Source organism: Clupea harengus, chromosome 3 (assembly GCF_900700415.2).
Source record: "Clupea harengus chromosome 3, Ch_v2.0.2, whole genome shotgun sequence".
Taxonomy (NCBI): domain Eukaryota; kingdom Metazoa; phylum Chordata; class Actinopteri; order Clupeiformes; family Clupeidae; genus Clupea; species Clupea harengus.
The window spans coordinates 5,276,120-5,290,511 of NC_045154.1; the positions used below are offsets into that span (position 1 = coordinate 5,276,120).

Consider the following 14,392-nt stretch of genomic DNA (forward strand, 5'->3'; position numbering starts at 1 on the left):
CTCAAATTAGATTGCGTCAAGAACATTCAAACTTGTTCACCAGCTTCATTCTCAAGCTTCTAGCAGAAACATTTCCTGAGGATTTTATGACCTCCATTGTCTCCAGAAAGACCTGTCATTCTCACAGGGTTTCAGCCTTACCATCTTCTCTCTGTGTGTGAGAGGGAGCTCAGATGCAGCTGCTGGTTAGTTTTACTCCTGGTTGTTTTACTCTGCTAATGTGATTTTATGATTTATTGTACTGTATGGCAGTCAGGTGTGTTGTTGCTAATCATTTAAAGTGTGTGTGTGCACATAGATACTGTTGGAGAGGACACAAAGCTATTCTCAGTTGTCACTCTTTCAATATCAATTCAATATATGTAGCACTGATATCAAATATGCATTTAATGTATGGACAAGTACCAGTTTCAAGTGTCAAATGTAAATGTGTCTAGTACACAAATATTTAGGAAAATATTGTCTAGGTTAAATTCAGTCTCAAGTGTGGCAAGCTAACATTGAGAATACACACTGTAAATAAGACGGGCCCGTGAGTCAAAAGCATTCATCTCTAGTGTTGTTGCTGTACCCCTTTAAAAAGTCAAAAGCATTCATCTCAAGTATTGTTGCTCTGTCCCTTAAAAAAGCTGCAAACAAATGCAAAGAATACAAATGTCAGTTTTGTTAACCAGAAACGCTGGTGTCAGTTTGTGTGATTGGAAGTTCATATTTCCCTTTCTTTTCATCCCATCAATTCACTTCACATCCTCCATCCTCAGGAAGACTTTTTGCATCCTGGCATTTTTACGGCTTCATGGGCTGCTGGCTTCAGTGAGTTCTAGAAGGCTGCTGAGTGAGTGACAGGTTTGACAGTTACAGAGTGCCCACTGGCTGCTCTTCCTCTCTCACTCTACAATATGTATGCACCATGTGCCTTTGATCAGTGCATGGGAAAGATTTTATTTTCTCAGGGTCCGATAAAGTTACTGTTAACATGGGACTATGGAAAAACCCTTTGATATTATTGATTTGTAGTTCAGGTTTGAGACTCCATGTGCCACTGTGTGTCACTGTAAGCTCTACCACAATTAATCTAGTATAGAGGCTGAGCCACAATTACTCTCGTACAGTAGCTGAGCCATCATCAGAGGGGTGTGATCTCCAAACAGAAATCACAGAGTTAATATCATTTATGAAATGCATAACCATGACTGGTGTGACCTTGTGAGACTTTGCTGTCTTAATCCAGCGATTAAAAGACAGAAGAGCTCCTTTATAATTTAATTCTTGTCATTTTGGGGTGTTGTGTCACTAGGACAGCAGCAAACACAAGGATTAAGATCTTTTGTGCTAGAAGACACCTGCCAGAAGACACCACGCTCCCATGTAAAGGTAACGTGAGATGCACAGCATTCAACATGCTTGTGTTTTGCATGTCAAGGATATGACAGGAGAAGAAAGTCTTGTTTCTCCAATTATGACAGATGCCTCCGGGCGACACACCCACCCTGACGGTTAGGGGTAATCTGATGACAGCAGTTATATAGGTGGGTGAAGACGTTCTCTTGTGACTTAGACTGGTCCGCCTGCTCTTGCACACAGATTTGATTAAGTGATATTTAATGAGTCATCGTGTCTCGCACAATAGAAAAGAAAAGAAAACATTTGGCACCTCCGCCAGCTCTGGCATTTCTGCAGTGCCGATGCCTCTTGTCACGCCATGCCAACACTAAAAGAGTCAGCATGCATACATGCACTTCTGAGAGATAAACAGCTCTCTAGAACACAACAACGACTACGAGTCATGCAGAATCTTACTGCGTGACAACCCGGTTCTGTGTCTGTCAGTGTTCCTCTCTTGCACAGCACAGTGGGACGGTTCTGTTTTTTCCTGCATAATTTGACCCATGAGGACTATGAGTTGCTCTCCAAATACCGAGGAGTGGAGTTCTCCCGCACCCTTCCCTTTCCCATGCATAGCCTCGTCTGTCAGTCCCTCTGTCTCAACACGAAAGATCTAACCCTGCTTTAAGATATTATCTAAACACATTCTGAAATGCATGCCCAGGGAAGCATGTGAACTGTTCTGGTCAAACACAGGCACAAACACATGCCTAAAACAGACCACCACATGCAGATGTTCTTGCCACATCCCACTCCCCATCTCTTTTTTACCTGTCTCTTCCTCCTTCCACTCCTCTTCCCTCCCCCCCTCTGCCTGGACAGTCTTCCCAACAGCCAGACTCATCTGAGTAATGGGTCTGGTGCAACATACCACCACTTCACCCAGTCACTATGGATACAGCTGCACTGTAAATATTCTTCACCAGTTCTATGTTGAAGGGTTATAAAAGCGAGGCAAACTGGCCAAGGAAGTGGATAGCTTCAAGGGCCAATCTCATGATACGGGCGATTTTGGAGATGTGAGTCATGGGAATGGATGTTTGAATGCCGGTGATCTGGTATTGCTCAGTGTCTCTGCAGATCAGCGATAAAGGCCTTGGGGGGGAAAAGAGAGATAGGTGTGGGTGTAAACTTGCTTTAGGGTTCAATTCAGCTCAATGTTTAACCACAGTTGATACTGCATATCATAGTTGATCATTTACAGTGCTTCATTCTACAAACAAAATAGCTCACCAAATCAAAGCATTATCATCATGAACGTTTACCACCACCTCAGCAAACCCTATTACTACTGAAGCAACAACAACACCAAAACATATTACTGTTGGTATTATTACTCATAGGCTACTATGACTGCTGCTACTACTACTACTACTACTACTGCTACTACTACTGCCACTGTATTATTGATGACATTGATAATTAGTAACAGCTATGGACTGTAAGAGGAATATGACATTTTCAAGAAGAATCTTTTATTGTCTTTATGTATGAACACCACCCTTTACAAGCATGAATCACAGATTTGACAGTGAAGTAAATCCAGCTGGTTCAGTCATCGCTCTCTGAGACCGTGTGGCAAAAAGCCAGGAGCTGTTATTCATTACTTTCATATTATCCTTTACATGCTGTGTGGCTGGAGTTCAAATCTCACTCAAATACCGTCTATGCCCCAGATAGCTTCTAAACATAAAAGATTATTAAACACAGCGTGGGAAAATAGCATTAAACGATTGGTTTGTTTATAGATGGCTTTGGTTTTATATTTCTCACAGCACTGTCATAATTGCACCTCTTTGGGAGTCCTGCCTCTGTTAAAGTGCATAGCAAAGATTAATTCCGGTCAACCGTCATTCTTTCCTCATTCCAACAATGTTGTTTGTCACCCAGTATTTGCAGTTGATAGGTTTATGGGCAATGAGGAAAGATTGAAAAAAAAAATGTCAAAAAGTAGACAGCCTCAGACGATTGGCGCTGAAGACTTCCTTTATCAGTGCAAACAGTGCTAAAAAGAGAAGAGTGAGGATGTACCTTCACAGTCAAGGTCTGTTGTTCTGTGGTGCAAGCCCAGCCACTTCACCCTCTGATCCTATGTATTGTACAGGATCTTTCCTAGCCTGGTCATGTCTCTTCTTTGCTCGGATTTTAAACACTGTTGCTATGACAGCCCCCAAAATGACCAAGCCAATGACTCCGCCCACTATGCCAAACACAGCCGGGTTGGTCGTGGACTCAGGCTCAGGGTCAGACTCAGACTTAGACGTAGACTTAGGGCCTGACCTGGGATCTTTTGGGGCCTTGTATATCAGATGAGACACTTGCCTTGAGAGGCATTTGTCTTCGTCCTCCCACGCGTTATAGTCCTCATTTTCACCAACAGCTTTGCTGTCAGTGTCACCTTCACCCTCACTGTCTTCCTCGTCATCGATAGCAGGGTTGTATTCTTCCAGAAACGTTATTTCCTCCAGAACCACACACCAGTACGTCCGGTTGTCCTCTGGGGTGAGACGGGAAATTGTGAGTGTGAAGGTTTCCTCCGAAAATGTGGCCCTGCCCCGCAGGTCTTCAGGGAAAGGTATTGATGGATCGCCTGAGTCTACTAGCAAGGTATCCTCGTCAGGCCCATGCTGTCGATACCACTGGATGCTGAAATGCCCCATCCTCCGGCAGACATTTCAGATCCACTTCATCTCCATCAGAAAACTTCAGTTCCGTTGAATCATGCTTTGGGCAAACAGTCACAGCGTAATCTGCCACCAGCAGTGGAGCAAAGCATTTATAATCCCCTGCGTGGTCCTCACTGAGATGTGGTATGAGCAGGGAGTATTCTCCTGACACCTTACCTTTCAGTACACTCAGGTGATGGTCCTCTGTGGTGGTGTTGGACTCCACCTGACCCAACGGCGTCTCCCAGAATCTTGTCTTCTGGTCGGGGTGCTTCATGGGGCAGGGTAACAGCACTCTATCTCCTGCCGAGCGGAAGATGGTCTTCACGTCTGGCTCCTCGCTCTCAGGGAACTCTATATCCTGGTAGGCCAGGCACTGCCCCTCTCGCAGCACCAGGCAGTGGAAGTTGCGGCTCTTCTTCATGACGGAGGTGGGGATGTGGAGGCCGACTCCCCCGCCTCTCACCTGAATCTCGCCTTGCAGCTCAGGCTGGATAGGTGTCTGTGACAGCTGTGTGTCCAGGAACAGAGTTGTCTTGTATTTGGGGTAAACTTCACGGTACCACCTTATACTGGACTCTGGCAGTCCGGTGCTGGGAGTGTTGCAAGTAAAATCTGCCCCTCCTTCTGGGGACACAACGATATCTTGAGAGGCAGCCTTTTCCCCACAAACATACAGGTAGTGCTTCTGCTGGTTTATCAGCTCATGGTCCTGCCAACACTCCCTCAAGTAGACCCCGGTGTCAGCAGATGTCAGGTTGCTAATCTCCAAACCCAGGAGGGATGCAATGTGATACGTAACTTTCACACGCCCGTCAAATCCCTTGGGCGATTCACTGGAGGAATTCCCCATCAGTTCCCGCTCCTCACCCGTCAGCTTGTAGCCCACAATGTAGTCCACTCCGAAGCAGAAACCCATCTCCATGGAGTCCCCCACAGCCTTAAGAACCGGCTCTAGGTCGTCCCAGCAGTGGGCTGAGCCGAGGAGCAGTACCAGCAGAACTCCCAAGCCCTTGAGTAGGTCCATGTCCGTGGTGAGCAGCAGCACTCCTGGAGTCTCTAGTGCATACTGTGTCTCTGTGTGCGCTGACTCGCACTGCTGTCTGACAGCAACCTGTTTCTGGAAGGGCCGGCACTGTGAGTCCGCCCCCTTCCTCGCCCTCCTGTGCACTTTCGCTAGTACCTTCTCCCCCATTCTTCCTCAAGAGCAGATACAAATTCCACTCTGACAACGAAAGCCTGCTTTAAATTGGTGAGGACTTTTTTTTTTCTGCAGTGGAAGTTCTGGGAGAACAGTCATGATATGCATGTGACTGTGCTGTGAAAATGCATGGTTAGACTAGTTTCCTTGCCAACAGAGCTGAAGTAAGTGGTGTGTGTGTGTGTGTGTGTGTGTGTGTGTGTGTGTGTGTGTGTGTGTGTGTGTGTGTGTGTGTGTGTGTGTGTGTGTGTGTGTGTGTGTGTGTGTGTGCGTGCGTGCTTGTAAGAGAATGAGCTACAGTGTGAATGTGTCTGTGAGTAGCTGAGAATGTATGCCTGTGTGTGTGGTGTGTGTGTGTGTGTGTGTGTGTGTGTGTGTGTGTGTGTTTTCAAAGAGCACAATCACATGCCTACAAACTTCCTCATTGTGCAAGGCAAAAGTATCACTGTTGTAACTCATCGCCCTAGAATGTCTCTTTGTGTTACAGTTCCAATGAAACTGTAGGTCCCACAGCAGTCCATGTTGGGAGTGAATGACCTTCGTGTTGGTACTGTATGGCAAACCTTAGACACATAATGTATGATGAACATTTTATTTCCTTTTTAAAAAGAACTCTTGTGTTTAGAGAGTCCGTAGCTTAAACTCGCCAAAAATGTTATGCATGTTACTCCTACGTAAGAGCACATGCTTCATCTCCCTTTCGTTGGTTAGTGGTTGAACCAGAAGTCGGGGGGAAAACCACAGTCTAAAGGCACCAGGAAGAGAAACAGAAAAACTGCTAGCTCTGTGTTTGTTTTAGGTAATTGACTCTTGACCCAGAATATATGTACACATGTAACCGTGGAGGAGGGAGGACCATGTTTTCATCATGCCTTTTGTCCCTTTTCTTTGTGTTGTTTCTGTCTTGATGTGGACTTCAGTGGGTTGGTGTTGTTTTTTAAGTCAGACCATGTAACTCTCTGCCAGCACATGTGCAGTTGTCTCTGGAGGAACCAGAACAACTGAATACAAAATACTTGTTATTCCCAGCTCTGCCTCAATTTTACAATTCCCACAGCAAGAAGTGCATCACGGGTACAATATGTTAAAAAATGCCTTCATATGATTGCTGGCCGCTGACTCTCCTGTCTCTTTGACCTTGAGTTGGGAAACGATATGCACCCCACAGTGACATACACAGTTACAACAGTACACATGGACTAGATTTTTTTTTTTAATTCATCATCTGTTTTCTCCTCTGCATTTTTGTTGTATGATAGCCAATCTCTGTTGGATTCAAATCAACTCCACTGCGAGAATAACAGTCCCTGGAGCCATATGCTTGCAAAGCAATACATTCTGTCCGAACTCGGTATGCAATTGTGTTAATTGGAGTTAAGTCTACTCTTCTAGTGAGGGGAACAGGCAGCCCCTTCCTCCTCTGTAGTTAGGCTACTACAATAGATGTATGACTGGCTCTCATCACAGTGGAAAATTTGAAATCTTTCCCACCCACTGAGAACACAGTAAGCTTGTCAGACACTTCATTTGAACAATCATTCATTGAAAAGGACAAGAATGAAATAACCTAAAAAGATGTAATTTGCTGTAATAACTGAATGAGACACACACTCCTAAAACAGTGGTTGTACCACACAGTGCTAGCATTGTGGTTAGCGTGGACGAGTGAGGGTAAAGAGGCAATAAGCCAAAGCTGCGATTAGGCTCCGACTGTGGGCCACTTTCCACCTCACTTTAAACTAATTACAACCCACACTGATTACTGTGCTCACAGGCCTCTGTGCCATTTGTTGGGCTGATCGAAAAGCACATTTGGCCAAGCACTGCAATTACACAAAATGGTGCCAGTGTAAAATACACTCACACACAGACAAACCACATGCACACACACACACACACACACACCACACACACACACACACACACACACACACACACACACACACACACACACACACACACACACACTAATTCAGAAAGTCATTAAGAATATAAACCATTCAATATTGGGTCATTTACAGAAAACAGTTTGAAGATATTATGATAACTTTAAGACATGAGTAGGCATATGGTCTCGTTTTAATATGTGTCTGTGTGTGAGTGTGTATGCTCATGTGAAAGCATTACCCAGATGAGAGCTATCTCAGAGATAGACGCCCTGACCTGGTGCTGGCCCAGAAGATCCATTCCAAGCATGTCTGTTATTCAACACGCAGGGGATGGTCTGTGAAATCTTTCAATTTTTCAGCATTCATGTTTTGTTTTTTTCCCAAATATGTACTGTATCAGATGGCTTTCTTTTGTCATGCTTTTTTTCCTTCATGTGATTCGATCTAAGCGTAGTCACTCTTACACTCGAGAGGGCAGTAGAGAGTCAGCTAAGACATCTGCAAATAATACAGTTCGAGAAGAAGAAATTCCGTCTTGCAGATGATTCCGTTGGGCTAGCAACCGCACGCGACAATAGGCGGCAACGGCAGTAAAAGGCGTCAACATAAAAGTCAGATTCAAATTTAGTTTGAAAAGTATTTCAGAATCATAAATAGGATTATTGGCAAGTAGGTTTTGCCAATAAGGGTCAGCACTAGTCTTTCCTACTCACATCAGGGCCCTGGAGTCGTGCAGGTCCTTAAGTGATGGCAAATTGCAGCCAATCACCCGCTCGGTAGAATGAATGATATGCAGCAGTCTGCCTTTTATTTGTCTTTGGCCGTGTAGGCAGTGTACCAGACGGTGATGGAGGAGGTTAGGATGGACTCAACAATGGCAGTGTACCAGACGGTGATGGAGCAGGTTAGGATGGAATCAACAATGGCAGTGTACCAGACGGTGATGGAGCAGGTTAGGATGGAATCAACAATGGCAGTGTACCAGACGGTGATGGAGCAGGTTAGGATGGACTCAACAATGGCAGTGTACCAGACGGTGATGGAGCTGGTTAGGATGGAATCAACAATGGCAGTGTAAAAGTGCACCATCATGGCCTCTGGCAGCCTTTGGCATCGTCAGCAGCCTCAGGAAGTTCATACTCTGCTGAGCCTTCTTTGTTATGGTCAATTCAGGCCTCAATGTCTATATATGTTCTAAAAAAAAGGTTTTTGTAGTATGTGACCAATGGCAAAAATAACAATGACAGACAAACTTTACAATGACTTACATAGATACAAATAGAGAAAGGGCAACACAATGAAGACTTTTAGTGACAACAGGTTGTTAGGCTGTAATGAAGATGTTTCACATGCACTTACTGAGTTGAGACTGAGCATAATCCAATGTCTAGTTCACTGAACAGCAGAACTACAGATCCACAAGGGAAGGAAGTGTTTCTGTATTTTTCCTGCGTAATTCCATGCACTTACACTGGTACCTTCAAAGGCGAATCAGGCCTAAATATCTATATATTTCTTTAAAATACTTGTTATAAGGATTTCATTTCACCCCCATACCAAAGATGCATAATCTGTTGTTTTCTCAGCCACACAATTTGAAGTTCATCAGTAGGTAATTATTGTAGGCCAAGTCTACGCATTTTTTATAGCCTACCTCTCAACTCTCAGACTCATACAGGTAAGGTGGAATAAATCATGTAGATGTCCAAACACCTTTTTTCTGATAGGTCAAATTTTAGATTTCCTAGAATTCTTTTGGAGCAACAAATTATAATTTTTTTCCAGCTAAACAACACGCATAGGTTATTTGTGTTTAAAACAAGGTATTTCAAGCTTTTTTTATAGTTTGATTCGTATTTTCTTACTTCTACGTTTAGTGTAGCTTTGGTAGCACATACAGTTTGTTAAATGAATATTTTCTTCTTCATTTTTCGTCATTGTAGAATTAAAAACTATTTTAAAGTATTACTAAATTTCGACTATTATTTTGGAAAAATTACGAGTGGCGGCCATATTGAAATGTTCGGTATTGTCGCTGGCTACACGCCGCTTCCAGATTTCATAACATGACACAAAGTTGACCGCTACTCTTTGGAGGTAATGTTTCACCAAACAGGATTATTTACATTTTGTTTTAGAATGTGCACTTGCTGTAGGGTATCATGTATGATGAGATCGCTAAGTGCTTTTTGTTGGTACAATTATTATAACCTAGTTAAATTGGATCAGATGTGTAAACGCTAACAGAGCTGGTTATCTAATGTTAACAGAGACTGTATTTTTACTGTCTGTAGGACTTGGAGGATACTTAACCACCAGAGCCATGTACTTACTGTGACAACCTAATCTCAAAACGTATGTAAATCTATCTATCTATCTATATCATCGTTTATATATACAAAAGCCATACTGTCAATGAAACATCGAAATTCATAGTTTTCTTGTGGTCACTGTTGATAGCCCAATTCTTCTTGGTATAATGTAAAAGACTCTGTGCTAAATTTTAACATGCGTTCATTGACCATGGCCATGCTTTTAATGTTACATAGGTATTATTATAACCTGTTATGAAACTACTGTACATAATTATACTAAGTTTTGTTTGTGTTCATTTCCTAGGCATCAGCCACTTTGTGTGACGCCATGTTGCGGCTCATCACATCTTCGCTGTGTGTCTATTGCCGGCGGGGACCGATGATCCCAACCCTCCACAGAGGCCAGGCCCTGCTCCAGCCTCACGCAGAAGGAGAACCAAGCAGACGGTGGATGCCCTCTACAGCCTGTCTGTTGACATCCGCAAGGTGCGCAAGCTAAAGGGCTGGGTGCTCCACCAGAGCCCGGCGTATGTGAGCGAGGCCGTGACCCTGCTACGTGGGCTGGGGGCCGAAGGTTCGGCGATCGCCAGTATCCTGGAGCAGCACCCAGAGGCGGTACTGTGCAGCCCCGAGCAGATGGATGCCCAGAGGGAGCTGTGGGGCTCCGTGTGTCCCAACGACAGGGACCTGGTGGGCATCATCGAGAAGTTCCCAGCCTCCTTCTTCACGTCGGCCTGCCACCACAACAACCAGCGGGACAACATCCTGTTCTTCCAGAGCCTGCGTCTCAATAAGCGCATCATCAGCAAGCTGATGGCCAGCGCCCCCCAGAGCTTCAGCCGGCCTGTGGAGCACAACCAGCACATGGTGCACACCCTGCAGGAGGCCTACCTCAGCCTGGGTGGCCAGCAGGACAACATGAAGATCTGGATGCAGAAGCTGCTCAGCCAGAACCCCTATGTGCTGCTCAAGTCGCCCGAGGGCCTGCGGGAGAACCTTCTGTTTCTGCGCGACCAGGGCTTCACCAGCGCCCAGCTCCTCCAGCTGCTGGCCAAGCTGCGGGGCTTCGTGACTGAGCTGAGCCCCGAGAGCATGCGCCTCACACTGGACTTCTCGCGTGAGACGCTGGGCTGCGACCAGGCCCAGCTGCTGGAGATCGTGCTCAAGTGCCCGGCACTGCTCTACTACTCTGTGCCTGTGCTGAGCGAGCGGCTCCAGGTTCTGCTGTCGGCCGGTGTCAGCCTGGAGCAGATCGCGGAGGTGCCCACGGTGCTGGAGCTCACCACGCAGATCGTGAGCTACCGCATCGAGAGACTGAAGGCCTACGGCTACGACGTCCGGACTGGCAGCCTTGAGGCCCTGAACGGCACCAAGAAGGACTTTGAGGCGGGCTATGGGAGGCTGCAGCTGCGACGAGAGCGGCCAATCTTCAACCCCGTGGCTCCGCTGAAGACCGAGGAGTGAGAACACAGCTGGACACTCTTATCAGCGGTTGAAGTGATATCCTATCTGGTACATGTGAACATGCAGTGTTACTTACCGATTATCAGTGAGCAACATGATATTGATTCTGTGAACACACATAACACCAATCCTTGCACATCATTACTCCGTATGTTACATTGTTCGCTATGTAGTTGATTTTGAAAAAGGGCACTGTGATGTCAAACTCCAAAAACACATGAATTGATTCTTAAAAGTCCGAATTTATTTTAATTGACTTCATTTAAATGTATCTTTTGAAAGTTTGATTAGTCCTCCCAAACATTATTACATTTGTAAAGGTTGTTGTGCCAAAACAGAGCTTTATTTTTTACTTATTTTTGATTTTTGATGTCCTTCGTGGTACTGTACAGCAGAATGTGTTTAATATAATCAACAGTATTCTATAGATGTAGCAGACTGAGGCTACTTTGAAAGAGTGTGGTAATAAAAAGGATAATAAAATATCTTCTAATTTATCCTGATGTAAAATGAGGTAACATTCAGTAAAACTGTGAAACAACACTACTCAGTTCTTTCAGCTGTTCCATCATGCTTGCTTGTGAGTTGCATTGTAACCAGTTTTCTACCCCAAGCCATTTGGTGCCAGTCTTGGGTGGAGCATTTTCGTTGGTGTTTCATATCACATGCTGTTTTGACACTTGAAAGGCTGCTATTGTGTGAATGAGGGCACTAAAGGAACACCTGAGCACAGACTGAACCACAGAGATGTCTCCACTGAATGTAAACGGGTTGATATTACAATACATTTTGTTGTGTATTTATTAAATGATTCACATACATTTCGCTGTGGCATCAGCCCATTTGAATTGTTTCATTTGTAAGAGAGTTCACTCTGCAAACTAGTCACAATGCATTAGAGCCCCCAACTGGGCTCAGTATCAATAACACCCTTCATTAGCATGTAGGCTGGAGTTCTGTTGGTGTATTGAGTGAGATTTTCATATGTTCAGGCAAACAGGGGCCTTCAGACAGGGACAGGACTCTTGAAAAGCACCAGGTCTAAATTGGCTGCTAAAACCTTGTCGCCCCATGCATCATATTCTGGTGATAGTTGGCCCACATTGAGAGTGATATCTGAGGAAAACAAACACCAACTGTGAACGCTAAGCCACTGACTGTATTGACAACCCAGCCCCCCCACCAGCCACGCAGCCGAGCTCTGTAGACTCCTTCAGTGTTTTATCAAGCACGACTGAAAAGAGCTTGAGGGCAAATAAAAATGCAAAACATTTACACAAGGTGATTGGGCACTGCAAATAAAAGGAATTTGAAGTCTGGTGAAAGGCAGCAAGCACGGGTCTCTGCTCTAAAGATTTCAACGTTATTATTTGCGGACAGAAAATAATAAAATAATATTGTTTTTAAACAGAAAATCGTTTAATTGGGGTGATCCGTTTGACAGGTTTCCACTATTAATTGTTATAGATGCCTTCAAGAGGACCTTGGCAAACGTATTAAGAAATACTGATTACTTTGAATTATGTGTCAACGCCTAAAACAGTGACCCACACGCTTGGGCGGTTTTCCATGAGGTCCCATGGAGTCTGAAAGTTTGCCTCAGAACAGTATGGCTTGCGGCCTCATCTCTGCTACTCATTTTCTCACTGCCTGTTCTGTCTGGTTGTGGTGGGCTGATGGGTAATGTCTGGGCAGCTTGTGACGGCAGTTTGGCGGGGGCAGACAGAGGAGGATAAGTGGCCCAGTGACCTGCAGGTGGCTGATGAAAGCAGCGTGAGTTATACCCAAATGCAACACAGGTTAATGAGAAGGGATATAAATAGCGCTTTTTTTATTTGAAATGTGACACTGGGTATTATTAGCCTGTGCCACACGCTGGCTTTATGGGACATAACTCAGGCAGAATATGAAAATAGATGACATGCAATCAAAGCCTTTAACATCCAGCTGCGACACAAGGGGGAGGGCATGTTAGGCTATAATTACCCAGTGTCCAGAGATCACATTGAGTAAGGAATGAACAAATGGTTTGAGGGTGAAAGATGCCTGTTTATTTCTTTATTTCATAAAATAGTTTTGCAAGTTATGTGCCTTCAATAGGGAATTAGGTTGCTTGAAGAACACGGTGCAAAGGCCTTGGCACAACCACCATATTCAGCAATAGATTAACTGTAGCCAGTTTCAAATCCAGACTTAAGACCCAACTGTTCTCAGATGCTTTTTGTTAAAGTTGCTCCTCTGGCATTGATAAAACCCCTAATGCTTTGCTGCAGGTGGGAGCGGGCGGTCAATTATATATAAAGCCCCACCCCGCAAGTTGACAGGATTGGTTCCTTAGGTATGTGACGTACGACGCTTGTCTGATTCTGTGTCATTGGAACACTGCAATTCCAAGGTGGGAATACTCACCCATGGCATTGACTGCGTATTTCTCTCATGATATGTCTTATATCATATAAAAACACCATATGGACATGTTAACAAGGTTAAAAACTTAATATACACTGGAGGGGGTCATTTTTATTTATTTACTGTTTTATTTATTGAATTTGTATTCAGTGTCATGCACTTTATTTTTGGAAGCAAACCTTTAGTCATTCCTGACAACAAAGTGACGTGGCTAAGCCCCATTGGTGGGCCCCTTTTTAGGGTTCTATCCCAGGCCTTTCTCGGAAAACGTCTCTGTGTATAGAGGGACAGACCTCACACTCAGAATATACCACCATGTTTGATGTCATAGCAGTCACAACAACACACTGGAACTTGAAGTTGCCTTCCGAGATAACAAGCAATCTCCAAATCAAGGTAGTTTTATAACCAAACAGAATGAGTCAACAGTCATACACAACTTGCAGCTTCTGTCTTCACCCACCCACTGACTGAGGTTCTAGTAGATAGTTGTGGGGAGTGATTAGCATCCATAGCCCACAACTATCTCCAGCTGATCTTTCTCTTCTCAACAATCCTGGACTTGAGTTCTACAACACTAGCAACTTCATACAGTCAAATGCCACCATATGTAGCCCCAACTGCAAGCACCACAATTTCCATTTACCAGGCAAGAAGGTCTTATCAATGGTATTGATAGCCTTAACAATGAATTCTCTAAGCTCTTCAACCTGTCCTCAGTCACTCAACGTGGAATTGTGCCACCTGCCTAAACTCTTCACCAGTAGTTACTTACCAGTTACCAGTAGTTACTTACCATATAAAAACTCTCTTCTACCAGTTTCCCCTTACTGATGTTAAAGCAGACTTGACTTATTTGCAATCATTTGGGACCATTGGGGCTGCAGGGTAGGATGAGGTAGAGTATGTGTGTGAGTGTGTGTCTGCGTCAGACAAATTCATTATTGTCATGATGTATCTTTGCAATAAAAACGTTGTATTGTGTGTTTAGAAACAAAAAGTGTGTATCCACTCAATACAATTGATAGTTTGCTAAAGATGAGAGATGTGAAAATGCCCACT

General features: G+C 44.4%; 1 protein-coding gene across 1 annotated transcript; it reads left to right on the top strand.

Annotated features, from left to right (window-relative positions):
• Positions 1–7,860: 7,860 nt before the first annotated feature.
• On the top strand, positions 7,861–11,742 carry mterf2 (mitochondrial transcription termination factor 2). Its single transcript, XM_031564345.2, is given in 5 exon segments — positions 7,861–8,142; positions 9,437–9,497; positions 9,762–9,857; positions 9,859–9,900; positions 9,902–11,742. Coding segments are annotated over 3 exon segments (1,134 nt in total). The 5' UTR covers positions 7,861–8,142; positions 9,437–9,497; positions 9,762–9,785; the 3' UTR covers positions 10,922–11,742.
• Positions 11,743–14,392: the final 2,650 nt, after the last annotated feature.